Below are 24641 nucleotides of genomic sequence, written 5' to 3'. Positions count from 1 at the left end.
AGCCAGGTCACGGCATCTCACCTGTGTCCACTGGGCCCAGCAGGCCCTTTGAGGGGGTGAGGACAGAGCAGGCCGTGAAGAGCAGCCCTCTTCTCAGAGGAGCCTGGGGTCAAGCCAGGAAGCAGGCAGGGAAGCCGGGGCGGGGGTTGGCAGGCAGGGTGCTGAGTGCAGGGGTCTCTCCCCAGGTGCTAAGTAGAAGGGAGGGAGAAGGCGCATCCTGCCTCCGTCCGTGTCTGGCCACTGCCTAAGCAGCACTGCAGAAGGGTCAGCTCCAGGCGCTTACGGCCATTTTCCCCAAAATGGACACAGTGCAGCTGGCCGAGTCAGGGCTCCCGAACTTTCAGGACTGTCCACCAAGGATAGGAGGTCCTTATGCAGCCTGTTCCCCGGGGTCTTGCCTCTGACCATGGCCAGCTACCACATGCCTGCTTCCTTGCCTGACATCCGGGCTCTGCTGATCACAGGAAAGGTCACAGGCCAAGGGCGGGATGGGTCCAGAGCTCTGTGTGTTTCCTGGGAAGGGCGAGGGGTGGCAGCCCCCATAACAGCCCAGAGCACAGTAGTCGCTGCTACCGCCCTCTGCCTGGAGGGGAGCTGGCCTGCCGGGGCTCAGGGCGACCCACTCCTCCTGCGGCAGGTAGGCAGGCGGCTGCCCGGCCCACTCCAGGGCCGCTGGCAACACATCTGCTGGGAGGCCAGTGCCAGCGCCCTCCTCCTCCTCCAGGCCCACGAATGGCCAGGGATCCACCGGGTCATAGGTAAGCAACGCGATGGCCTCCCGGACACTGGACTCCGAGGTTCCTGGTGCGGCGCCGACACAGTCCTGGCTCAGCTGCGCACCAGCTCTGTGAGTGCCCGTCCAGGTCTGCAACAGAGCACGGGGAGTCGGGCAACATGTTCAGGGCTCACCCTGCGGGCAGCCCCCCCGCTTCTAGGAAGCCCTCCTGATACCCATACCCAGAGGCCATGTAACACCTGTGCCTGGAACATTCTGTTGTCCCCCCGTGTGCCAGCCCAATCTCCACATGAAACCCCAAGTCCCTCCAGGCCTGTCACCGGTCTCCCAGCACAGGGCTTGGTGCTCACAGCAGCCTGAAACAGGGTGCAGGTGGGGACAGGTGCCGAGGACCGAGAACAGCCTCTGAGTGCTGCTCCAGGCGCTTCCAGCAGCCACAGGGCTCACCCCACCCCACTCAAACTCCCTCACACGCACGCTGGAGACCGGAGAGGCCGTCCGGGCTGGAGCCTTTGGGCTGAGGCAGGCCGACTGGGCCCCTTCGTGGGGCCACGGGAAGTCCCCGCTTCCGAAAGGAAGCCGATCCCAGGTGGGACCAGGAGTCCCCACCACAGGCACCACACACATCACTTCCTCTGTCACTGCCACGCTCCCTTGGAGAGCAGACACAGGGCTCCACCACCGCAAGGGCTCTGAGCAACCCCCACCTCCCATCCCCCGAGACTCAGTCCAGGGGCCGTCAGATCTTTTTCCCACTCAGCCTTGGTCCAACTGCCTCAGGGGCCTTGTCACACCCACTGCCTTGGGAAAAGAGGTGGACTCCACCGAGGACAAAGTGCTCGGCTTTAAGTTTCGAATGATACTTTTGGACAAGAATCTTGAAAACTAGGCCCCTGTTGAGAGAGCAAAGGGCTGGCGGAGGGAAGCCTGGCAGCATCAGGAGGGGAAGCACTAGGGAGGGCCGGTCTGTGGACCCCCGAAAGCGCTGCCTCCTGTCCCTTGCCCAAAGGGAGGGGCCTGAGAGGGTGGAGACCAGAGACCCGCCATGGGAGCCTCCTCCCCACCTGCCCTCCTGCCAGGGGAGCAAGGAGGACCAGGCCCGCAAGGAGGGGCGCAGGCCGCACAGAGGACCGGGCGCAGTCCTCCGGTTGCCCTCAGCCTGCCTTTGCCCCGTGGGGCCCACCGGAGTTCCACACAGCGGGGAACGTGGAGCCTTCTCATCAGCCAAGGTAGCAGCGTGCGACCCAGGGCGACCGGGAAGAGCCAGGCACTCCACAAGGCCACCAGAGCAGCAGCCCAGGGACCCGCGAGGACAGCTCAAGCACTAGAGACCCTCCCCACAGCCCAGAGACACAACAGACACCTTCGGAGATGAAGGAAGGACAGGACGTGGCAGGTGCAGACAGCCCCCGTCATTTGCACCCTGAACTGACTATTTACCTCAAAGGGGCTGCTGCAAACCAGAAGAGACAGGGGCTATCATAAGGAAGTTCACTTTTTTTTTTCTATAAGCAATGGAATTAGAGACACAAGAACAAAAGGAAATGAACAACAGAAAATCAAGTGAATTTGTTTGCCCATTTGAGACACAGTGTGTAAGTTTAAACCCACCCCACTACATATACCAAAACAGCTCAAAGCACTGACAAAGGCCCCCATGCGCACCCAGCCCTCGCCCAGAGCCCACATCCTGAGCTGGCCAGATATCTGGGCAGCCCCTGCCCCGCCCCCCGCGCCCCCGGGGCAGCCAGCGCACGCACCTGGAAATTCCCGTTGTGCACACTGTAGAGAGGCTGGAAGAAGGCCACCGGAGAGGGAACGTTCTTGTAAAAGGTCCTCTTCACCCTGAGGTCCAGAGAGGACAGTCAGAGGCCTGCTCAGGAGGGGCTCCTCCAGAGGCCCAACTGCAGGGAGCGTGCGGTCCCTGCAGGGCGCTCAGCTCCCTGCCAGCCAGCAGTCGACCAGCTCTGCCTTGTCTGCTGCTGCCCCCACGCTCTCCCCTTTCGCCAGGGCCACACCTGCTCTCAGGGGAAGACCCAGCACCTGGCACCCTGCGGCCTCCCTGGCTAATGACCCCACGGAACCAACTTATACCCAGACATGTGTCCTGTACAGGGCGAGCTGTGATGGTGAGACCAGGGGGTCGGGGTGGGGAACCAGCTGTGATCTCAGCTCACAGAGGGAGCCAGTGCCTCCAGGAACCTCACCTGCGTCCTTTGCAGGCAGGTGGCATCTCCCTTCCCCACCTGACTAGATCCCTGAGTACCAGATCTCCCTGCCCTGGGCCCACTCGCCCTCCCCCGAGGATGTGGCACAGGCCCCAACCCAGCAGTCCAAATCAACTTTCCCGACCTCCCGGGGGCCTGGAACCTCTAGCTCCCCACCTCAGGGGTGAGGTCAGGAGTCACTGCCGTATCTCCTCTGCCCGCGCATCCCTTCGGATTCTCTTCCTAAGACCCTAAACCTGCCCCTCCGTTTTGCTCTATCTTCACTTCTTTCACCTGCTGAAGCTCCACTGCCTCTCTCTGGGCACTACCACTGGCCTCTCAGCAGATTTTCCCATCCCTTTGTACCTCAACAACCCATTTGCAAAACATAAACCATATCACACACACATGGTTTAACACGCTTCGGGCACTTTTCTTTGCTCCAAGGACAAGCCCACCTTCTCGGCCCCGCCCAGCACCGCTCTCCCTCACCACTCCCCACCCCATCACTCTGCTCTCTTCGTCCGACCTCTTCTCACCCTCTCTGCGACGTGACCGCACCTGGCCAGTGACCTGCGGGCCCCCCTCCTTGATGAGGCCCTGCACCCTGACATGTGATGGCTTATCTCAGAAGAGCCCTCATGTTCATCTCGTTCTCTGAGGCATCCACCAGAGCTGCCAACAGGGTCCTGTGCGCCCCAGATGCCCATAACTGTTTTCACAGGATGTGTTAACAAGTAAGCAAACCACCAAGCCCCAGGAGAGGCTGAAGACAAGAGACTCAGGCTCTTGGTCCCTGTGACTTTGGGTCCCTCCTTGGTTCTTTTGGGTCACACTGCCCTCTGCTCCCTCAAACCAGGTAATTGGAAACTCCACACTGGTCCAAGGCAGAGGCTTGAAAGCCCCACCCCATCCAGGACCTGGCGGTGAGGAGAGGAGGAGCCCGGCCGGGGCGGAGGGGGGGTGAGGGGGGGCTGCTGGTTTAGCCCTCGGCACCACACCTACCGTGCACGCTGACACACACATGCACGCACAAATACACACACATACAATAACACATTCACAATCATGCACACAGCCACACACACATCCCTTGGGTACCAACCTGGGTGACAGCTTGAACAGGAGGTAGGTCAGGCTGGTCAGCAGAAGAAAGACAGACACAGCGACAAGGGTGCTGTTCGGCTGCCCCAAAGGCATGATCAGGGGGCCTGTGAGCAGGAAGGGCCCAGAGCTGTGAGCAGCCTCAGCATCAGGATGTTCCTCCAAACCCGCATGGCAAAGATATCCCGTGCGTGCCCTGGGGCTACGTGCAGGGTTTGTAGTAGGCCTTGGGCGTCTGTGGCAGCCTGCTGAAGCGCCCGGGTGAATAGTGCACCCCCGGCCTCCCCTTCCCCAACTGCAAGGCCCTCGGGGGCAGTGGCCCTTCCTAGCACCTCTGTGCACAAGGGTCAGCCAGTCCTCCCTGAGGCCGTGCTGTGCAGCCCTCGGTCGCACTCACTCCCAGCCATAGCCACTGGCTTCAGGTTCCTGGGAGGCACAAGCTTAGCAGGTGTTTGTTTCCTCCTTACACGCCTCAGACCTCCAGGGCCGGATGGTCCGCTGGGGCATAACTGCCTCAGAGATGGGTCCCAGGAAGTAAAAGAGTGGGAGGGTGCAGCGAACAGGGAAGGGAGGCCCAAGCAGACCCCCAGGGCAGCAGCCACAAGTGTCCACCTGGTGATCTCTGGGGAGAGGCAAAGAGCGTGGGCTGGCTCCACTCGCTCCAGTGGCCCTCGTAACGCTCCTCCTCTGCAATGGCGTTCTCCAGGGTGTCCATCTGGACACGCAGCCTCGCCTCATAGATGCAGCCAGGGTCCAATTCCACAGCTTCAAGGATGAGCCAGGTCACCCCAATGATGTGATGCTTGTACCGGGCCCGCTATGGGGTTGAAGACAATTAGCAGTTGCTGAGAGTGAGACAGGGTCTGTCAGCCCTTGAGAACGTACACACGCACACAGAGAGACACACCCATCACACTCACATACACATAACCATATCCACAAGTGCACACTTGCACATATACACATGCACATACCCAAAGGCACACACTTATATTCATCTACCCACATGCACATCACATACACGTACACACACAAACATGCTCACTATGCTCATACACATGGGCATACCTTATGAGCACTCACATATAGGAACACACACATTCATGTACACACAGGCACACTCACCATGTTGCATGCACACATGGTCACGCACAGGCACACTCACACACAGACGTACCTGTACCCACACACATACAAACACACGTGCATGCTTGCACACACATACTCTTGGCTCTGGTCACCTCCCCTTCCCTTAATTCCAAGCCAACATCTCCCTGTGTGGAATGAGCAATGGGCCTGAGCTGCTGCTCCCAGGGGGCAGAGAGGCCAAGGTGGCCAGCCCGAGCGTTACCTCCCAAGCCTCTTCCTGCTTCTTGAAGGCCAGCTCATAGCTGAGCAGCGAGGCCAGAGGCTCCAAGGCAGGACTGACGCTCCAGGTCAGGACACAGGAGTCAGAGCTGACGTTGCTCTGCAAGTCAGAGGGAGGATCCAGCTTCACTGAAACAGAATGAGGCCACGTGAGAGCATGTCGGTCAGCATGCCCAAGGCTGGGGGCTGAAAGATTCCTGGGAGGCCACGGTCGAGGCCCTCGCAGGCCAGGGGCCTCACTGGGAGGCTGAACAAGAAGCCCTAGGTGAAACAGGACAGCAAGGACTTCTCCCAGGCCCTGCAGCACGGCAAGGGGATTCTCAGAGCTTGCCTTCCCCTTCCTTTATAAGCTGCTATTGAAGGTTCTTCCCCATGGCTCACTGGGCTCCTTCCTGCTTTGACTCAGGAGCACTTCAGGTGACTCAAGCTGCAGTCCGGGCTCCAACACAAAGCCCTGTATCTTCATCGTCCTTTAAAACTCAACCCCTCCAGCAACCAGGGGGCCTCCCCTCCTGGGCCCGGCCTGATCCGAGCCCCGGGTCTCTCATGGCAGGGACGAAGAGCACTCACTAGGCATGGGGGTTACAGGCTGCCGGGCCCTCCCCCAGCACCTAGGCAGCCATGATGTTTCCAGCCAAGGCGCCCCACCCCAGGCCTCACCATGTCTCCGGGGCAGGTACTGGGGGTCCACCAGGCTGGCCTGCTCCTTCCCAGAGATGTGGCGGTGCAAAGTGATGGTAAAGTTGTCGGAAGGCACAAGGACCTCCTCGGGTGGCAGCACCAGGGTGCACACGCTGGCCCGGAAAACACACCTGTGCTTGCTGCGCGGCTCGTGGTTGCTAGAAAGGGTTCGGTATCAGCGCCAAGAGGCTGCCGCACCAGCCTGGCCCCTGCTGCTGCTGTCACGGGGACCCTATCCTTAGCCTGCCCTCTGCCCAGGTGGGTCTGGCCCTCCAGCCTCACCTGGTGAAGAGGAGCCAGGGGCTGGGGCCCTGGCCCAGCTCTGGGGCAGACCAGTGGCAGTCGATCCTGAGGATGTTGTTGGTGAGGCAGGTGAAAGCTCCAGCCCCTAGCCCTGGGAACAGTGACCGTTGGGAGCCTACAGTGGCTGCCTCAGGGTAGGGCTGGGCGAGGGGGAGGTCTGGAAGCTGACGCCCTAACAGGGTAGTCCCCAAAGAATAATACCAGGGGAATTCATCAAGGGCAAGGCTGGGAGGCCTGGAAAGCGATGGGCTCTGTCTGACCCAAGGTGCAGGGTGGGACTGCAGTCCGGACTGGGCCCTGGAGGACAGGTCCTAGCATGGTTCCGGCCAAACCCTCCCCTGTGGAGCTTGGCAGAGGACAGCCCTGCCCCGCAGCCCTCCCCCCTCCCCTGTTGCCCAGCAACTAGTGCCCTCACCTCCTCCTTCCCCGGGCACCGGGACTCCCAGGCCAAGCCAGGTGCAGACCAGGAGCCAGGCGCTCATCCCTCTCGCCAGGGCCTCGCTCTCCAAGGTCCAGCCTGCAAGGGATGGGGCTGAGGGGCGATGTGTGAGGAGCACGTCCCAAGGGATGCTCCCCAGGAGATCCCCCCGGGAGGCATGCCCCCCAGCAGAGTGCTCTGAGTGGGTCACCACCTACACGCGCACCGTGTCCTGTGAGAGAAGTTGGGCACCACTGTCCGAGCTGCACCAATAAGCAACCGCAGCTCAGAGGGGTCAGTTAACCTGACAAAGACCCACGGCTACGACATACAAGGGGGCACCCTCATACTCAGATCTCCTCGTGGGTCCTGGACTCTGAATCTGCCACGCATCTGAGTCTGCCCAGCAGGCTCCTCTCTGGGCCCAGTGCCCTCTGCCAGCCCAGACCCCTGTCCCTGGGCCCAGGCCCCATCCTGAACTCTGAGGCGTCACACCCTCTGCTGACAGTAACATGCATTATCCACTGGGAGGCCCACAAGACTCATGAGGCAGGAAGACTGTCCCTGTTCCCGACCAGGGAGGTGACTCCCAAGAACAGGAAGTGCCTTGCCAAGGGTCACACAGCTGACCCCTAACATAGCCTCTCTCCTTTTTGGCTCCTTCAATAAAGCCCTATCCCAGTGCTCCGCCACAGGAAGGCGTAGGAGGACGGCAGCGGGGTGTCCGTGCAACAGAAGGCACTTCCTAAACTCTGTCACACCCTTGTTCAGAGGTGCTAGCCCAAGCCCCAGGATCCCCGGAGGAGCCAGACGTTAGCTGGAGACAGGGGCTGGGTGTTAGGAAGTGCCTGGGTGCTGCAGGGAAGCTGCTGATGGCCTATCACCCCATTTGCAGCTCCAGATGGTAGGCTGATAGCTCCGAAGCAGGAAGCAGGGTCAGCCTGGTTATGCAAGCCTGATGGGTGATAAGGAGGCAAAAAAGCAGACATGCACACAGACTCCAGCACACACCCTCCAGGCAGCAGACACCACTCCAACCCCACCCCATGTCCCTGGCAGGCTACCCACGCACCCGCAGCACAGACCCCTGTTAAGACCAAGAAGACCTCACCCATCCCTAGAATGAAGCGTCACCGGCGCCACCAGCCACGGCACTGGTCCCGCGGCGCCTGGCCCTCCTGCAGCTGCTACCCGGTGGGGACGGGAAGCTGCCTGACAATGGCTCACTGTGGGGCCTGAGAAGGCAGCGTCAGAGTGGGCGCCAGGAGCCCAGGCACAGCAGGCCGCAGGCCCCACGTGCACGGGCACTGCCCCAGTGTGCGGAGGGACATTACTGAAACAGGGCCGCCCCCATCCTTGACAACAGTCACCGAGCCAGGTGCAGAAAGCCCCACCTGCATACTCCCTGGCCCTGTAAGAGGCACTGGGATGACACCAGGGAGGCCTAATCACAGCTCAGACAATACCAAGTCCCCACACGGCTGTGAGAGCAGCAGCAGAAGCCGGTGTCCGCTTGCTTGGGACAGAGCTGCCCCCTAACGTCTCTAGTCATGCTGGGGTGCCTGGCTGATGTCGCTATCCAGCACTGCCCTTCCATCAGACCAATGGATATAGCCATCAGCCAACAACCATTCTGGCCGCTTCCCAGAACCCGATCTCCTCCACCGCCTTGGGGTCGGGGCCAAGTTCAGCCTGCCCGCCATGGTTTCTGGGCCCAGCCCGAAGTCACGGTGGACCCCTCCCTGTCTCAGGACCCACAGACACTGCCAGACCAGGGGCACGTCTCCAGACAGACGCAGGCCCTCACCTCCCTGGCCCTCACACCCTGAGCGCTCGCCTGAGGCCAGGTGGCATCCCAGGCCAAAGCAGGCAGGCCTGTGACGGCGGCCGGCCGGGCCGGCCCGGGGCCCCTGCTGCCGTACAGCACACCCTCCGAGTCGGCTTCACACCAATTACTGCAGCCACTCACTGCCCATTTTACAGAGTCTATTTTATATTTTTTCACAGGAAGGGAGTGATATCCCCTGTTATTCTCCCCACCCACCCAAGAAGCTGGCAGACACAGAGATGGACGATATAGAAGTTGTTAATTAAATGAACACTTATCTTCTGTCTTCTCTCTGCTGGGAAGGAGGAATAAGTTCAGACCCTGGCTCCCCAGAAACAGCTGGAACTTGGGGGACATGGGGACTGTGCTAGGAAATGGAGCCAGAAATGGGAGCAGAGGCCAACTCCCCTTTTGGGCCACACAGCGCATGTGGGCCACCCCTGGCACCGACAGGAACTGCAGATGCTGTTGGGCAGAAAGCGCTTGAAGACACTGTGCTTCCAATGCGGGGTGCACAGCGGGTGCAGAAGGGCAGGGGCCGGAGAGATCGAGGCGGCTCCCATGAGTCCAGTGAGGGGGCAGAGAAGGCGGGAGGAAGAGGAGGGTGAGCAGAAGGGGCCGCTCCATCTGGGGGCACATGCCTGGGAAACATGGACACACTAGACAGGAGCTATGGGAAAGGTAACGGCTGGACCCAGAGGGGCCTTGGATGGACAAGGGCACAGACAGAGGGAGGGCCACAGGGCAGGAGGAGGGAGGGGGCTGAGGATAGAAGTCAGAGGAGCACAGGGAGGTAGAGGGGGCCTAGGGAGCCCACGTGGGTCCCTACTGGTCTGCTCTACAACCCTGAGCTTTGCAAGGTTGCCTCCTGGCCTTCTCTCACACTCTCCCCTCTGCCTGGCTTCCGTCCCCATAACATGCCTCTTCTCTCGTGAAGCCCACCCAGAGCACCCAGTCCTCCTCCTCAGCCAGACGCAACAGGAGCCAGGAGACAGGCAGCCGCTATGGGTAAGGGATAGAATGTGGGTATTGACACAGTTCTCTCTGCGGGGCTTCGAGGTTAAACGAGGAGACATACCACCCCTCCTCTGCTGCAGCCTCCTCCGGCGGCCCTCACTGCCCCTCGGCAGCCTCCCCAGGTCAGGCTCCTCCGGGGCAAGAAGCTGATTTCTGCTGTGCCCCCTGCACCCATTCTAAATTGTTTAACAAATGCATCCTGAAACTCCCTGCAGAATCTGCCCTTGCTTCTGCTTAGCATCGATGCTTTGGGAAGGCTGCTCTGGGACGTTAACTTGAGCAAGAACCCTTTCCTCTCCCTCTGCTTTGCTGAATTGACTCGCCTTCTAGAATCTCACCCTCACCGGCTACCCCACCGGTAGCTCTAAGGGGGGATATCCCCAGACTCCCAGCTCCTCATCTGCCCTAAAACCACCCAAAACAGGGATTTGGAGAAACTGCCAACCCCAGGGCCTGGACCTCATCTCCACCCACGGCCATCACAACGGAGACCGTGCGGCCCTGGAATGCTCACTCATCCTCACTCAGCGCCCCCACCCCGCCCCCAGCGAAGGTCAGCTCAGTCATCAAGGAAGCGGAGCCTCTTTCACAATCAGAAACTCTGCCTGACAAACACAGTGCCTTCCCTCTGCCCAGTGGCACTCACGACCCCCACAGGCCTGGAAGTGGCAGTCTGTCATCCTACGGTTCGCATTGCCAATCTGCTGTCTCTGGGAGATGCCCAAGCAAGGACACCAGAGGAGGTGAAGCTGGGGCGGTGCTCCCAGACAGCCCGCTGCCAGGGCTCCTCCACAGGCTCTTCCTGGGGCGCAGGGGAGGCAGGCTGCCCGGCCCCTCTGCCTCTGAAGTTCACACTGACTTGAGTGGTTAGGAAGTTCCAACTGCACACTCACCTTCCCAGATGCATCTGCTGGGTCCCCTGGCAAGGACAGTCCCTGTGTTCACAGCAAAGCCCCTCAGCCTGATTCAGGAGATAAGTGCACTAACCAGTGACGTGAGACTCGCACGACAGGCTGACATAGGCCGCCCACATCTAAAACCACGAGCGCACAGCGAAGCAGCTATCCCGAGCAGGGCTGAGAGGTGACTGTTACCACTCATCACAAACCCAGGAATCACAACTTGGGACAACTTTCATTCCCCGTGATCCCGAAGGTTGCCAGACATGGACTTTGGAGACTTGTCCATTGACTGGCGAATGAGCGTCTTCTTCCTAAGCAGCACCCCCAGGAAGCCAGGACCTTGGCCAGGCAAACGACAGTGGGCCTCACCCCCTCCTAGGCTTTTCTGAGACCAGAGGTGCAGACTGCTCTCCAGCTAAGGCAATCCGTGAGCGATGGGGGATAGAGAGGGTGTTAAAATAATAAAATAAAATAATGCAGTCTCAGTTAAAGAAAAACAAGATCAGAGGAAATAAAAAATGGGAGTCACCTTTATCTTACCCAGAAGTGCCCCTGTGAAAGGGTGGGCACAAGTCCCTCCAGACATTCCTAAGCTCAAATGCACATTTTTAATGGACTCATACTATGCTCTGAGCTTCGTAGCCTCCTTGTTCCTCTATTTTCAGCACTTTGCTAGGTCAGCACAAAACCTACCTCATGCCTGTAATGGTAGTTCATACTATGACTTCATAATCCCACCACCGCCATTTGGATTGTTGTCTATATATGCTATTAGAATTTCTGTTGAGATATACTTGACATATAATGTTATATTAGTTTCAAGGGTATAGATGCTATTTTATTTTATTGATTCCAGGGAGGGAGGAAGAAAGGGAGAGAAACATCGATGTGCGAGAGAAACGTTGATTGGTTGCTTCTTGTACACACCCTGACTGGGGACTGAACCCGCAACCCAGGCACGTGCCCTGACCCAGAAACAAACCCGCAAACTTTCCATTTGTGGGACTACATTCAAATGACTGAGCCACACCAGCCAGGGTTACCTATGCCATTTTAAATGAAGGTAGTGAACAATTCTGGGCATGGATCTTTAATCACCAGAATGAGTACTTGCTCGGGGTGGAATTGTGGTCTAAGGTTCAGCATTTTAAAACATCAGTAGAGCCCTGGCTGGTGTGGCTCAGTGGATTGAGTGCTGGCCTGTGAACTGAAAGACCACTGGTTCGATTCCCAGTCAGGGCACATGCCTGGGTTGCAGGCCAGGTTCCCAGTTGGTGGTGTGTGAGAGGCAGCCTGTCGATGTGTCTTTCACACACTGATATTTCTCCCTTCCCTTTCTCCCTCCCTTTCCCTCTCTCTAAAAGTGAGTTAGTAAAAATAAAAGAATATCAATAGATATTGCCAAGTAACCCTCCAAAATTGTACCAACTTCCACTCCCACTGGAAGTGTAAGAATACCTGTAATCCTCACCAACAGTATACATTATCAGTCTTTTTAATCTCTGCCAATTCAATAGGCAAAAATATTGCAAGGTGGTTTTTATTTGCACTTTGTTATTAGTGAAGATAAGCTTCTTTTCATATACTTACTGTGTGTTCTTTTCAGTACCAAATAAGTCACATTTCAGTGTGCATATGTGCCTATGTTTATCAGTGAGTGCCTGTGTGCACACATGTGTGTACGTGTGTGTCCTGTGCATCAAAACATCTTGGGTGAGGCTTGGGTTCTTCAGAGGTGCAGCTCTCTGGAGCCTGAGAACACCAGGACCCACAGAGGGATGGACTCAAAGCTCAAACCCAGGAAATACCTTATGAATGACCAGGGGCGTAATCACATTTCTTTCTAATATTTAAATTTCAATCAGCTTGGCCCCCATATTACCTACTACAGGGACACACTTTATACTCACTGCAGCCATCCCTTCACTAGTATCTTTATCAAGAGAACTGCCTTCCCTGTGTCTACCAGTCTCCCTCTTACCTTGCTAAAGCTATAATTTACTAACTTAAAACCAGCAGACCACACCACCCACCCCATGGTTGCACAAGTGGAGACCACAAAGGCTGAAAAGGGAGAAAATCATAGAAAATAAAAAGTTAGAGAGGAGAACCCCAAGTTCTGCATCTAAACTCTACCAAAATCTCTGAATTACCCCTGACCTACATGTGTACAGGCCGACTCCACGCAGCCCAGCAAAAGTTATACAACCTGAAAAGAGGTTTCAGCTGCTGCCTATATCGGAGACACAGAGTTTATACTCTGTTGGAAAAAAAACAAAACTCTTCAGAGAATCCATACTCTCTACAACGCATATTATTCACAATTTCCAAATAAATCCAAAGTTATTAAACATATGAAGAAACAGGACTAAGTGACCCATACACAAGAAAGACAAGCAATGCAGACAGACTTCCAAGACTAAATTGTTAGAAATCACACAGGTTTTAAAGCAGCTAATTTATCCTCAGATATAAACAGATATAAACAGAGAAATAGAAACTGAAAAAAAGAACTAAAAGGAAAAGTATATAAGTGACAAATACAGTATCTTAAACAAAAGACACAAAACAAAAGGAATACATCATAACAGTGCAGAAAACAAGACGGAGGATTCACCAGAAGGAATCTCTGAAAGAAGGGAGGCAGCTGACATGTGAGTGGACTGACACAGGAAATCACATCCTAAAAAACGCACAGAGAGGACATCTGAGAAAGTAGACACGTGCCCCTTCTGGGTAAGGAAAAGGAGCCAGGAGAGTCCTGGACAGTCACCAGGATTCACCCGAGTGCTGACTGCAGAAGAGCAGAGCAGGCCAGCTTAGTTCCCACACCTGCCCTTGTGTTGGGCAGGGCTCGTGGAGTAGCCTGCTCGCAGATCCCTTCACTGGACACTTACACTCACGGAAGCCAGTGCCTCTGCCCAGAAAATGCCCGGATGGCGCACCCTCACGCCCCACCCCTCTCCCACAGTAAATGGAGATAAATAGAAAAACAATATCCATAGAGGAAGAACATCAAGCACAATGAACACACATCCAGGAGCCAGTAGATACCTGTGAAAATACAACACCATGAAAAAAAAAACAGACACTAACAATACCATTCATTCAGAGACAGTGTAAGGATTTCATGTATGTGAAGCCACATAAATTCCCACAACCCTATGAGGTACATCAAGTGTTAGCAAACTGCACCCCACAGACAAAATCCAGCGCACTCCTTTTTATAAAAACCTGTGAGCTAAAAATAGTTTATACATTTTTCAATGGTTGGGGGGAAACTGCTTTAGAAATTACATGACACATGAAAATATAAAATTCAAATTTCAGTGTCCGCAGTTTTATTAAAACACAACCACACTCACTTATATGTGTATTGTCTACGGCTGCTTTCACACTGTAACACAGAGGTGAGCAATGGCAACAGAGCTTCACGCGGCTGCTCAGCACACACACACCTCAGCAGTGTGGTCAACGCTCAGCATTTCAAGGGCCACCATACTGTTGTACTGCTACGTTCATTTTACTTTTTTGCTTATCACCAGTGCATACTTAACATGTCAAAACAAGAAAAGTGAACTCTGAACATCACCAACCATCAGGGAAATGCAAATCAAAACCACAATGATATATCACCTCATACCTACCAGAATGGCTATTATCAAAAAGACAAGCAATGCCCTAGCCAGTGTGGCTCAGTTGACTGGAGTGTCATACCATAAACCAAAAGGTCATGGGTTCGATTCCCGGTCAGGACACATGCCTGGGGTGCAGATTTGGTCCCCTGTCAGATTGTGTGCAAGACGCAACCGAGCGGTGTTGCTCTCTCATATCGATGTTTTTCTTTCCCTCCCTCCCTTCCCCTTTCTGTAAGCATGTCCTCAGATGAGAATTAAACAAAATTTTTTAAAGACAGGAAATAACAAGCATTGGCAAGGATGTAAAGAAAAAGGGAACCCCCCCTGCGCTGTTGGTGAGACTGTAAATTGGTACAAACACTATGCAAAACAGTGCAGAGGTTCCTCAAAAAATTAAGGATAGAACTACTATATGATCCAGCAATTCCTCTTCTGGGTATTTATCCGAAGAATATGAAAACACTAATTTGAAAAGATATATGTGTCCCTATGTTCATTGCAGCGTTATTTACAATAGCCAAGATATGGAAACAACCTAAGTGTCTGTCGATAGACGGACAGATAACATTGTGAAGCATATATACAACTGAATATTAGTCATGAGAGAGAATGAAATCTTACCATTTGTGACAACATAGATTAATCTAGACGGTATTATGTTAAATGAAATAAGTCAGACAGAAAACAAAAACCATGATTTTACTCACATGAGGAATATATAACAAAAAACTAACAAATGAATGAATAAAACAAAACAAAAACAAACTCATAGATACAGAGAAAAGAATGGTGGTTACCCGAGGGGAAAGGGGGAGAGGAGGCAAATTGGTAGAAGAGGTCAAATGTATGATACATGGAAACTAGACTTTCAGCAATGAGCACTCAATAGAGTGTACACACATCAAGTAATAATGCTATGCACCTGAAATTTATATAGAATGATATTAGCAATGTTACCTCGATTTTTTAAAAATAAATAATTTTTTTAAATTTTAACTATGAATGTTCTGTTTTTAAGACACAGTGGAGAGTGGATTATTTTGTCACCAAACCAGATGGCAAAGGACTGTATTTATTATGCAATGACACTGCAGCTAGTTGACATTACCGGACTAAGCGCCCATCACTGGCACTATTCTCAATACACAAACTTCTTCACAAAAATTGAAAGTAAAAATGAGGCAAACAAATCAAATTTCAAGTGGGTCATTTGGTCACCAAGCAAGGAAAGCTACTTACTTATTGTGACTTATATGTGTTTGATTGCAGCAGCAAGAAGTGTGTCCAGAGAAAATAACATTAAGATGATCAGCCTTTAGGTGAAAACAATTGTCTTAAAACTTAAGGACACTCACTCACTAGGGGATCCTTAAATAAATAGAAGTGCTTCAGTACAATTTAACAAAAAACTTAAGGACACTGGCAGCAACATTAATAGTCAATTCAAAATGAGGCGAATGCTTTGAAGTCATTTTCCTTGGCTCTTGACCAATCCACAGATATTAGTGAAATAGTTCGATGCTTGTTTCAAGACGTCAAGGCTGATTTGGGAAGTGACTGAAGAATTAGCCTCTATGCACAGTCTGCAAGGAACAACTAACAATTGCAGGCAGAACATTTTCAAGGGTCCTTGCCAGGGTGGCTCAGTTTGTTAGAGCATCATCCCACAATTTTGCAGTTTCGAATCCCAGTCAGGGCACCCACCTAGGTTGGGGTTCAATCCCTGGTCCAGGTGCAGTCCAGGCACGTATGAGAAGCAATCAATTGATACCCTCCCTTGCATCAACGTTCCTCTCCCTCTTCCTCTCTCTAAAAAAGCAATGAAAAAAATGTCCTTAAGTGAGGCTTAAAAAAAAAAGAATATTTTCAAAATTCAAAAACACTAATTCAGCAGAATCTGAAGTGAAATCTGCCAGTATGTGTTATCATGGATGGTGGTAAAGATATACATGGAGCATGAAAAAGTTTAGGTGAAAAAATTCACAAAGCTTGTAAAAACATAAAGTGTTTAAAGACTATGTCTTTTTTCACTGTATTACCCGTCAGCAAATGCTTTGAGGAAAATATCGGCATGTCTCATCAGTACTGAATGTCAAGCATGGATTTCACACACTGAACTAGTATTAACAGATGCATAGTTGCATTCAATTTTTTCAGAATTTGTTTTTTAATCCTCACCCGAGGACATGCTTATTGGTTTTAGAGAGAGGGGAAGGGAGGGAGAGGAGGAAAGAAATATCAATTGGTTGCCTTTCATAGGTACTCCAACCAGGGACCAAACCGGCAACCTAGGCAGGTACCCTGACTGGGAAACGGACCGGTGACCTTTCAGTTTGCGGGACAACACCCAACCAACTGAGCCACACCAGCCAGGACATTTGCACTCAATTTTGATGACAAGAAACACTACTAATTTTGAATCCCAATTAAGCAAAATGGTATCCATTTTCAATAGACCTGAATAACAAAATACTGTACTCAATTACTATGATTAAAGTTTGAACTCTACCTATAAAAAAAATTGTGGAAGTTGTTTTCTTGTGTTTTCCTAGATTTTGACTCCTGACCCACAAAGTCTAAAATATTTACTATCTGACCCTTTACTGAAAAAGTTCGTAAACCCCTGAAATGGACCATTATTATCTCCATTTTACACATGAGGAAATAAAAGCAGAGGTTTAGCAGCCTGACTGAGGTCTCATGCATAACGCAGGCAGGCAGGCTAACTTCGGAGGGCATGATCTTCCCACAGATCCACGAGGCTTCTAACAACAAATACAAACGGAAGAACTGGCACCTGAGAAAATAAAACTAGTGGCAGAAGCAGAAGATACTAAAGCACATGATGAAATCACATTTGTAAAACCAGAACAAACTGTCTTGAAATAGAATCAGTTACAGATAATGGGCTCAGATCCCCAGATAGTCAACATGCTAAAGCAATAAGAAAACAAGTATGTGAAACTTAAAGATTCATCACTTCTGAACTGAAACTGCGTGAGGCACCCCCAAGCATCATAACACAGGGCTTCTGGGTTGGACCGACCTGAAGAAATGTCTGGATTTCTAGAAGGCTTGAGATGCTCAGAATGCATTGATTGGGGCTTGGGAAGAATGCGACACTACTGCTTCCATTGCCACTGGCGTTCCATTTTTCACAGGCTGGTGGATTACCATAGATGCAGCTGTCATCTGCCCCACCGTGGAAGAGTTCAATCATTCATAGCATGCCTGTGGTGTTATGACAACCACAGCCTTCCTAATGATTAATGCAGTATGGAACGGACGAGTCCAAGCTAACAGCAACAGTGAAGGTTTCCTGGGTCAAACAGGCACTCGCACTTAGCTGTTCATTGGTCTCATATTGGCATTTGGCTCTCTAATTGCATCTACGTGGATTCTCTTTGGAGATTACGTTGCTAAAGAAAAAGCCATAGTATACCCTGGAATTGCTGTATTTTCCCAACATGTCTTCATCTTTATTTTTTACCCCTCACCAGAGGATGTTTTACTAACTTTAGAGAGGGAGTGGGGAGAGAGAGAAACATCCTGTGTGCACCCTAACTGGGACAACGCTACAACCAACGGAGCAACTTGGCCAGGGCCCCTTCATCTTCTTTGGAGGACTGGCTTTTAAGCTTGGTGGCACTGAAGACTTACTAGAGTGAAAACACCTGATTTACTACTACTACTGTACAGCAGCCCTCCATGGTTTTTTGTTTTTGTTTTTTACTACTCATTCCCAGTCTTTTATAATGCCATTCTTTAAACTTATTTCTGAGTGTAGTCTCAGCTTAAATTTGTGTGATGCTATAATTGTGAGAAATCCCTATTTAAACAACAACAAAATCGATTGTGGTATGCATTTGATGAACTTTTAAACTGTTAAAAGAAAATTACGTCACATGAGAAATTTTTATGAAGTTTTAGCATGGTATAATTTGTAAAAATAAAAATAAATTACAAAAAGAAAAAAATTAATCATTTCTGGGAAAAATACAGACTTAAAAAAAAGTAAAACTTTGTATCAAAGGCATAAATATAAGTCCCATGACTTTATAAGTGAGACATCATATTAAGAGATTTGGAGCCCGGGCTGGTGTTGCTCAGTGGGTTGAGTATCATCCTGCAAACTGAAAGGTCACTGGTTTGATTCCCAGTCAGGGCACATGCCTGGGTTTCAGGCCAGATCCCCAGCTCGGGGAATAAGAAAAGTAACCAATTGATGTTTCTCTCGCACATCAATGTTTCTCTCCCTCTCTCTAAAAATAAATAAATAAAATCTTTTTTTTTTTAAAAAGAGAGATTTGGAAAAGCAATTAAGTCCAAGGCCCTGACGATGCACTCAATTTATCAATAACCTAGATCTTGTCCCCAGCTAGTACAAAGTGTCCTTTTTCTTTTCAGAGTGGAAAGAAAAACACAGAAATCTAATATATTTATTGTAATTCTAAGTAGCAAGAATAGAAATAATAAATTTAAATCTACATTAGCAATTTTGTAATCAACTTACAGTAGTCCTAAGTACAGTAGTTAATTTTGGAATCACGATTTGTGGTTTGACATCTACTTAAGTCATATAAAAAACACTGAGAAGGCAGTATTAAATTTTTCACTTTAATTATCATTCAGAATAAATTTTGATTAAATAAGTTTGCAATTAACAGTTAAATATTTAGGAACAACTAATGTACTAAATTAATAAGTTTACTATATTAGTTATGCAAACAATGTAAATATTTAAGATTGGTTGACAGTAAAAGAATGTCAATTGTCCAATAAATATAAAGGATGAATGAGCAGGATCTTAAACAGAGAGTCTACTTAGTTGTGGATAAATCCACACACAAAATCTCCCTGGACATTAACGAGTTCATCCACTGACTGGCAGGTGAGCTATCCATTTCCTGACACCCTGGTGAACAACCCTAAAAACGTTAGCTTTCCACCACACCAGCAAAGACCCTCAGGATACACAGTGCTTGCTCCCAGCTAGGAATCCACTCTGGGGAACAAGGCAAACAACCACTAACACAGCTGGGCCAGCCTGGCTCTAGTCCCTCCAGCGGTGTCCGCACTGAGCATTGCAGCACTTGTAGAAGGTGGTCATGGGCTCATCTGCAGAGCGGGTCTGAAGCTGCATGAAATAGGCTCGGGGATGTTCACATTTGGGACATGGCTCTAGAAAAAAGAAAAATAAACAAGTGACCCAGACAAAAAAATGTTTGTGACCAACATACCTGTTAGAAGTAGGTGTTACGTGAAAGGCCACAAAGACCTTCCATGCTTATCAAGTGTCCCTTGTACCACGATTCAAGGTTACACACAGTGGTCTCATTCCCCATATGCGCTCACACTCAGGGAGCCCAGGAGAGCTTGAAAACACTTCTCCTCCCTCTCTGGGTCCCACTTTTCTTCTCAAAACTGGTGGAAGACTGGTTGGAAACAACATAAAAGGTGCCTTATGGCTGCTGTATGAATTACAGGGTCCATACCCCAGACTCCCCCCATTGAGGGCCTCTCCACCACCTGGGCCACGGATGAGCCCGCTCATCTTCCCACGGAAGCTCCAATGGATGGCTAATCCACTGCCCCTTGTCGTCGGGGATGCACTGCCGCAGTGAGTACCACAGGCTGTTCTCACCAAGACCTCCCCACACCTCCTGCACCTTTTCAGAGTGCCCCGAGGCACATATTTACCTTCAAAGTGACTTCATTTTGAGAAACTAACTCTGCTCTTGATGGAAACACCTTCAACACTCTCAAACACCATTCTGAACATTTGGTAAATAATTCATGTTTTAATGACAAATTCTGCCACTGCTAAGTTTTTAACATAGCAGATCTGGATAGTTCTATCCGGAAGGATACAGTATACTAATCATGACTTAGCTCTTCCTCCTCTCAATACTGGTTGCCTCTATGGCTCTTCTTTGTCTTTCTTTGGTCACATCTCTATCAGAAATGAATCAAGACTTGAAATAAACATTTATTTTACTGAGACTGCAGTTTAATGGTCTCTGGTATTATCTTTTAAAACTCTACATTAGAACAAAGAGACCGCATTTTTTTTTTCTTAGACTGATTTTTATTACTCCTGTCATTGTTGCAATTTAGTTACCACATGTTCAGTGCCTACTATATGCCAAACGCTGCATAATTCACTTTGTGCTCTTACAATCTATGAGTGTGGATTAGCACCCCAGAGGTCAAGGGACCCCGAGGTCATAAAACAGTAAGAAGTCACCCTGAAACTCTAACTCAAACATGTATGCCTCCAAGACTTGCCCCAGTATTACCTGTGTAATAAATACGTTATTAAAAAACAAATAGACTTTGTATTTTTAGAAGTCCACTTTATGTAAGTAGTCACAGAATCTGACATGGAATGGCTGGCAGTCAGCAGCCTCATATTTTTATCCACAGCTCAGTCATAAAAAGGGTCTTCACTCTCACCTGCAGTAGAGTCAACATTCTCCCAGGCAGCTGCTCCACCAAGCACATCATCCACTTCTTTCAGCTTTGGATACTTCCGATTTGTAACCTAACAAACAGCAGCAAGACTCTAAATTCTCCAGGTCAATGAACAAGACAAATGTGGGCCCCCAAACCATACCTCCATACCTGTCCTCCAGTGTCTCCCCAGACTTCCTTCCTTCAACACTGACTGCAGTAATATTAAATGAAAACGAGGTTCCCGCTATCACAGAGCCAGACACTCCGTTGGAATTTAGAAGACCTATTGTAATCTATTTAGGCCCTGGTAATTGTGCCCCGTGCATGACGGGAGAGCCTCCAAGAGGCTGCCGTTGCTGGGACGGAGGAGCACCTTGGTACGTGAAATCAGAGAAACGAAGCTCGGGGCAGAGGTTCGGTCCTGTGAGCCCGTTAGCTTTCACTGAGTGCGCGGGGGAACTGCCGAGGGTTTCTGAGCCCGGGACGGGCTCGGTCTGACTTAAGTCAATAGGACCTCTCTGCCGCTGTTGTGACCACCGCGTAGGGGGCAGAGGTGTGAGCCGCGAGCCCAAAGGGACGTAATGACAATAACCCAAGGTGACGACGCCGGTAAGGGACACACGGCCGGATTCTAGGTGGACTCGAAGGTAGAACCGACCGGATACAGGCGGACTCTGGTGATGGTGGGAGTGGAGCGCCGCAGGACGCCTGAGGGAGGCTCCCCGGCCTGAGGCCGGACTCCAGAACGCACCTTCCGGGTGATGTTGTGCACGTAGGGGCAAGTGTTGCAGGCGAAACGGTGGCAGCGCTGTCCCTCCTCCACGATGAGCCCATTCCCGCAGCCCGGGCAGAAGAGCAGCATGACAGATGATTCGGCCCTACACGTTTCCGCAGTCGCTGAGGCCACCCGGGTGCCGACGCTACGTCCGCACTGAACACACCTCCGTCCTGGCCATGGCCCCTCAGCCCACCAATAGACACGCCGATTCCGCGCTCCCAGCGAGCACTGCGGCAGGCCGTCTCGCACTTCTTATTGGCTCTAGCGGAAGCCCCACCCCTCGATGCTCTTCTGGCGGAACTGCGTGTAGAGCTCCCCGGTTGTTTGCTCCCAGCCTCGCTCTCGCAGACGGGTGGTACGTACAGAGCTCTTTGGGTATCGAGGCGCCCTGGAGGAGGCGGAGGCGGAGGCGGAGGCGGCTGTAAGGCCCGAGGCGCCGGAGGACGATGAGGACGAAGAGGAGGCCCTCCCGCACTCCGAAGCAGTGGACGTGTTCCAGGAAGGTCTAGCCATGGTGGTGCAGGACCCACTCCTCTGTGATCTACCGATCCAGGTGCGCATGGGCAAGGGACCGGGGTCGTTCCCCCCGGGCCGTGCGTAGGGACGTGGACCGGCCCCCGGTGCTGATGGGGGCAGCGGCCCAGAGACCTCAGTAAGGTACCTCTTGGCTTAAACGAGGGTCTTAAACCAGAGCCAGGCCTAAGATGGGGCAAGCGAGGCTCTCGCCTTGGGCACGGAATTTAAAAGGGCGCCAAAAAAAAAAAAAAAAGTTAGGATCCGTGACATTTTAATTCACGTATTTGTAACTCAAAGTTGTTGTAAAGAAAAAGCCTATGGCAAACAAAATAGTAAAGACAAAATCAGTATTACTGATTTTTCTTTCTCAAGCTTCAGTATTATTTTGTCCACGGAGTTTTAGAATTAAACTACGGTTTTCTTCGAAGTTGTATCACAATGTTTATCATTGCACACCCGCCTCAACCTTGTCCCGAGGCCCTGGCCTGGATCCTGGGTTCTCAGAACTGACAAGCAGTGTTCTTCCTCCTGCCCTTCTCCTGGGTGAGATGATCCAGGGCTGTTCATTCTCCTTGCCTGTTTCTATGTTCTTTCTTTCGAGCCTCTGTCCACTTTGGACTTTAAATAGAAAATGCGGTGGAACATGAGATTGAGGTGCTGAAAAACGGGGAAGCCCTAATGTATAAGCAAGAATCCCTTCCCTTTCTTGTACTTCATAAAATATGGCACCACCTTTTGGACACTATCAGCGTGTTTTTCTTCGTTGTTGTTTGGGGTGGTAAAAAGAACCAGGGCTCCCACCTCCACCCTTGGTCTTTTCTAGGTTACTTTGGAAGAAGTCAATTCCCAAATAGCCCTGGAATATGGCCAAGCAATGACAGTCCGAGTGTGCAAGATGGATGGAGAAGTCATGCGTAAGTGCTGCCCATTTCCCTTCAGGCCATGCAGGCTGAGCTTTCCTAGGGGCTGGTCAGTGGGATACTGAGAGGCCATGCCCAGGGGTTTGGGGGCAACCACAAGCCCACTCTGCCCAAACTTGAGCCTCAGTCAGCAACAAGGCTCAACGGGGCTTCTGGGTTCCTCTCCTACCCTATGATACTGTGGCTGTGAGATCTTCTCTCATTTGTCCCTTCTTGCAGCTGTGGTTGTAGTACAGAACGCCACGGTCCTGGATCTGAAGAAAGCCATCCAAAGATACGTGCAGCTCAGGCAGGAGCGTGAAGGGGGCATTCAGCACATCAGCTGGTAAGTGAAGCAGCGGCTCCTTGCAGCCCTTCCTGGGAGTTGGTGTGGGACTCCACAGAAGCACCTGCCAGACATGTGCTTTGAATCACCTGATCTCCGCTACAGAGTACTGATGAGTGACGAGCTCCCTGTCCTTCAGATCCTTCAGATCCTTCAGATCCTTCGAACAGGGCAGGTGCTTCTGTGCCTAGGGGTGATGCACCATGAGCCCTTCTCACACACAGCTTCCGCATCCCCGCTGCTTGGCGCTCTCTGCTCGTGCTTTACTGGAATCCCTATCTTGCAGGTCCTATGTGTGGAGGACATACCACCTAACTTCTGCCGGAGAAAAGCTCACAGAGGACAGGAAGAAGCTCCGAGAGTAAGCTCAGACCACAGCTTGAGCTGCAGGGAGGCATGTGGAGTATGACCTCCAGTTTCACATCCACTGCCAGAAGGCTGGGCCCCTCCCAAGAAGCAGGGATCTTGAGTCAGTTCCTGGGGAATCTGTGAGACCAGGAGAGTCCCTGGCTAGACTGATGTCCTCCTGCTGGGGGCTCTCCCTGCTAGGAGCATGGGAGGCAGAGGACCAGTGAGGGGTCTACTGTTTCCCACGCAGAGCCAGGAAGAGGAGAAAGGGAGTGTGTGGAAGTGAAAGGCTGCCCGCTGGCGTGGTGTGGGTCTGTGGGAGGATGGCCACTGCCCCTCCTTGCCCTCCTGGACAGCACACACTTCCCAGCTGTTCTTTCTCGGTTTCTCACAAGCCTCAGGTGAGGAGTCACACACATAACCTTCTATAGATGAGATACTTGACACTTTTCCTTCTCTTTCAGTTATGGTATCCGGAATCGGGATGAGGTATCTTTCATCAAAAAGCTGAGGCAAAAATGAACCTCCAAACGAGGACAACTGTGTGCTGGTAGCCAAGCTGTTCCCTGGCAGAAGGAAGCCTTGGGTCACTGTCCCCTATCCACAGAAGAGTGTTGAGATAGGCTCACCCAGCTGTGCACCCCCAGAACTGTTGTGAACTCTGGGCCCTCGGGAGTAGGACTGGGTGAGCCAGTGCTCAAGACCTGAGCTTGACCCCCTCCCTTGACCCAAACACCATAGTTTCATGGCATGTCCCACAGGGTTGTGGGCCTGGCCTTGTGTACAGAATAAATCTCTTTATGTTTCTTAGTTTGAAAAGTCAAAAAAGCCACAGTACCAGGGTGCGGGGGCCTGGCACAGCCCCCATTATGGGGGAGGCAAGGGGCCTAGAATGGTGCAGGTGAGTCCTAAAAGGCTGAGGTGCCATGTGAGCCTGTTACTGTGAGCTCTGCAACAGGGAGGAAATAAAAGCAAAGCAAGCAGCTTTCCGTTTCTGCCTGTGGAGAAGCAAGGGCCTTGTGTGCAAGGGCACAGCCATGTGCAGGGCCTCCAGCCTCAGCCCACAGGGTTCATCCGCCTCGGTGCCTTCCCCCGG

General features: G+C 51.7%; 3 protein-coding genes and 1 pseudogene across 3 annotated transcripts; 2 read left to right on the top strand and 2 right to left on the bottom strand.

Annotated features, from left to right (window-relative positions):
- Positions 1-370: 370 nt before the first annotated feature.
- LOC129081287 (interleukin-9 receptor-like) lies at positions 371-10695 on the bottom strand. The gene is given in 10 exon segments (XM_054586796.1): positions 371-865; positions 2497-2581; positions 4049-4154; positions 4660-4864; positions 5399-5544; positions 6076-6254; positions 6379-6490; positions 6815-6916; positions 10556-10628; positions 10630-10695. Coding segments are annotated over 10 exon segments (1569 nt in total).
- Positions 10696-17256: 6561 nt separating this feature from the next.
- Positions 17257-17870, top strand: LOC129081286 (transmembrane protein 50A-like; annotated as a pseudogene).
- Positions 17871-18810: 940 nt separating this feature from the next.
- Positions 18811-21603, bottom strand: POLR3K (RNA polymerase III subunit K). The gene is made up of 3 exons (XM_054586795.1): positions 21410-21603; positions 20659-20746; positions 18811-19383 (listed from the first exon to the last, which is right to left on the bottom strand). The coding sequence occupies exons 1-3, from the start codon at positions 21518-21520 to the stop codon at positions 19256-19258; spliced, it is 327 nt and encodes a 108-aa protein (XP_054442770.1). The 5' UTR covers positions 21521-21603; the 3' UTR covers positions 18811-19255.
- A 121-nt stretch (positions 21604-21724) lies between these two features.
- Positions 21725-24524, top strand: SNRNP25 (small nuclear ribonucleoprotein U11/U12 subunit 25). Its single transcript, XM_054586794.1, has 5 exons — positions 21725-21989; positions 22776-22866; positions 23092-23197; positions 23484-23558; positions 24010-24524. Exons 1-5 carry the CDS (start codon positions 21948-21950, stop codon positions 24065-24067), a joined length of 372 nt encoding a protein of 123 aa, XP_054442769.1. The 5' UTR covers positions 21725-21947; the 3' UTR covers positions 24068-24524.
- The last annotated feature ends 117 nt before the right edge of the window (positions 24525-24641 follow it).

Source organism: Pteronotus mesoamericanus, unplaced genomic scaffold (assembly GCF_021234165.1).
Source record: "Pteronotus mesoamericanus isolate MK-2021 breed Mesoamerican mustached bat unplaced genomic scaffold, CSHL_Meso_final contig_947, whole genome shotgun sequence".
Taxonomy (NCBI): Eukaryota; Metazoa; Chordata; class Mammalia; order Chiroptera; family Mormoopidae; genus Pteronotus; species Pteronotus mesoamericanus.
Note: the sequence above shows the minus strand (reverse complement) of the source record. Positions and strands in the feature narration are given on the sequence as shown.

Bases quoted from the DNA above. Each gene is read 5' to 3' on its own strand.
- POLR3K (XM_054586795.1), bottom strand. From the start codon at position 21,520: ATGCTGCTCTTCTGCCCGGGCTGCGGGAATGGGCTCATCGTGGAGGAG. The intron at 20,747-21,409 runs GTGCGTTCTGGA...GCTGTTTGTTAG, and splicing joins TGCACAACATCACCCGGAAG to GTTACAAATCGGAAGTATCC. The intron at 19,384-20,658 runs GTGAGAGTGAAG...TCTTTTTTCTAG, and splicing joins GAATGTTGACTCTACTGCAG to AGCCATGTCCCAAATGTGAA.
- SNRNP25 (XM_054586794.1), top strand. From the start codon at position 21,948: ATGGTGGTGCAGGACCCACTCCTCTGTGATCTACCGATCCAG. The intron at 21,990-22,775 runs GTGCGCATGGGC...GGTCTTTTCTAG, and splicing joins TCTGTGATCTACCGATCCAG to GTTACTTTGGAAGAAGTCAA. The intron at 22,867-23,091 runs GTAAGTGCTGCC...CCCTTCTTGCAG, and splicing joins GATGGATGGAGAAGTCATGC to CTGTGGTTGTAGTACAGAAC.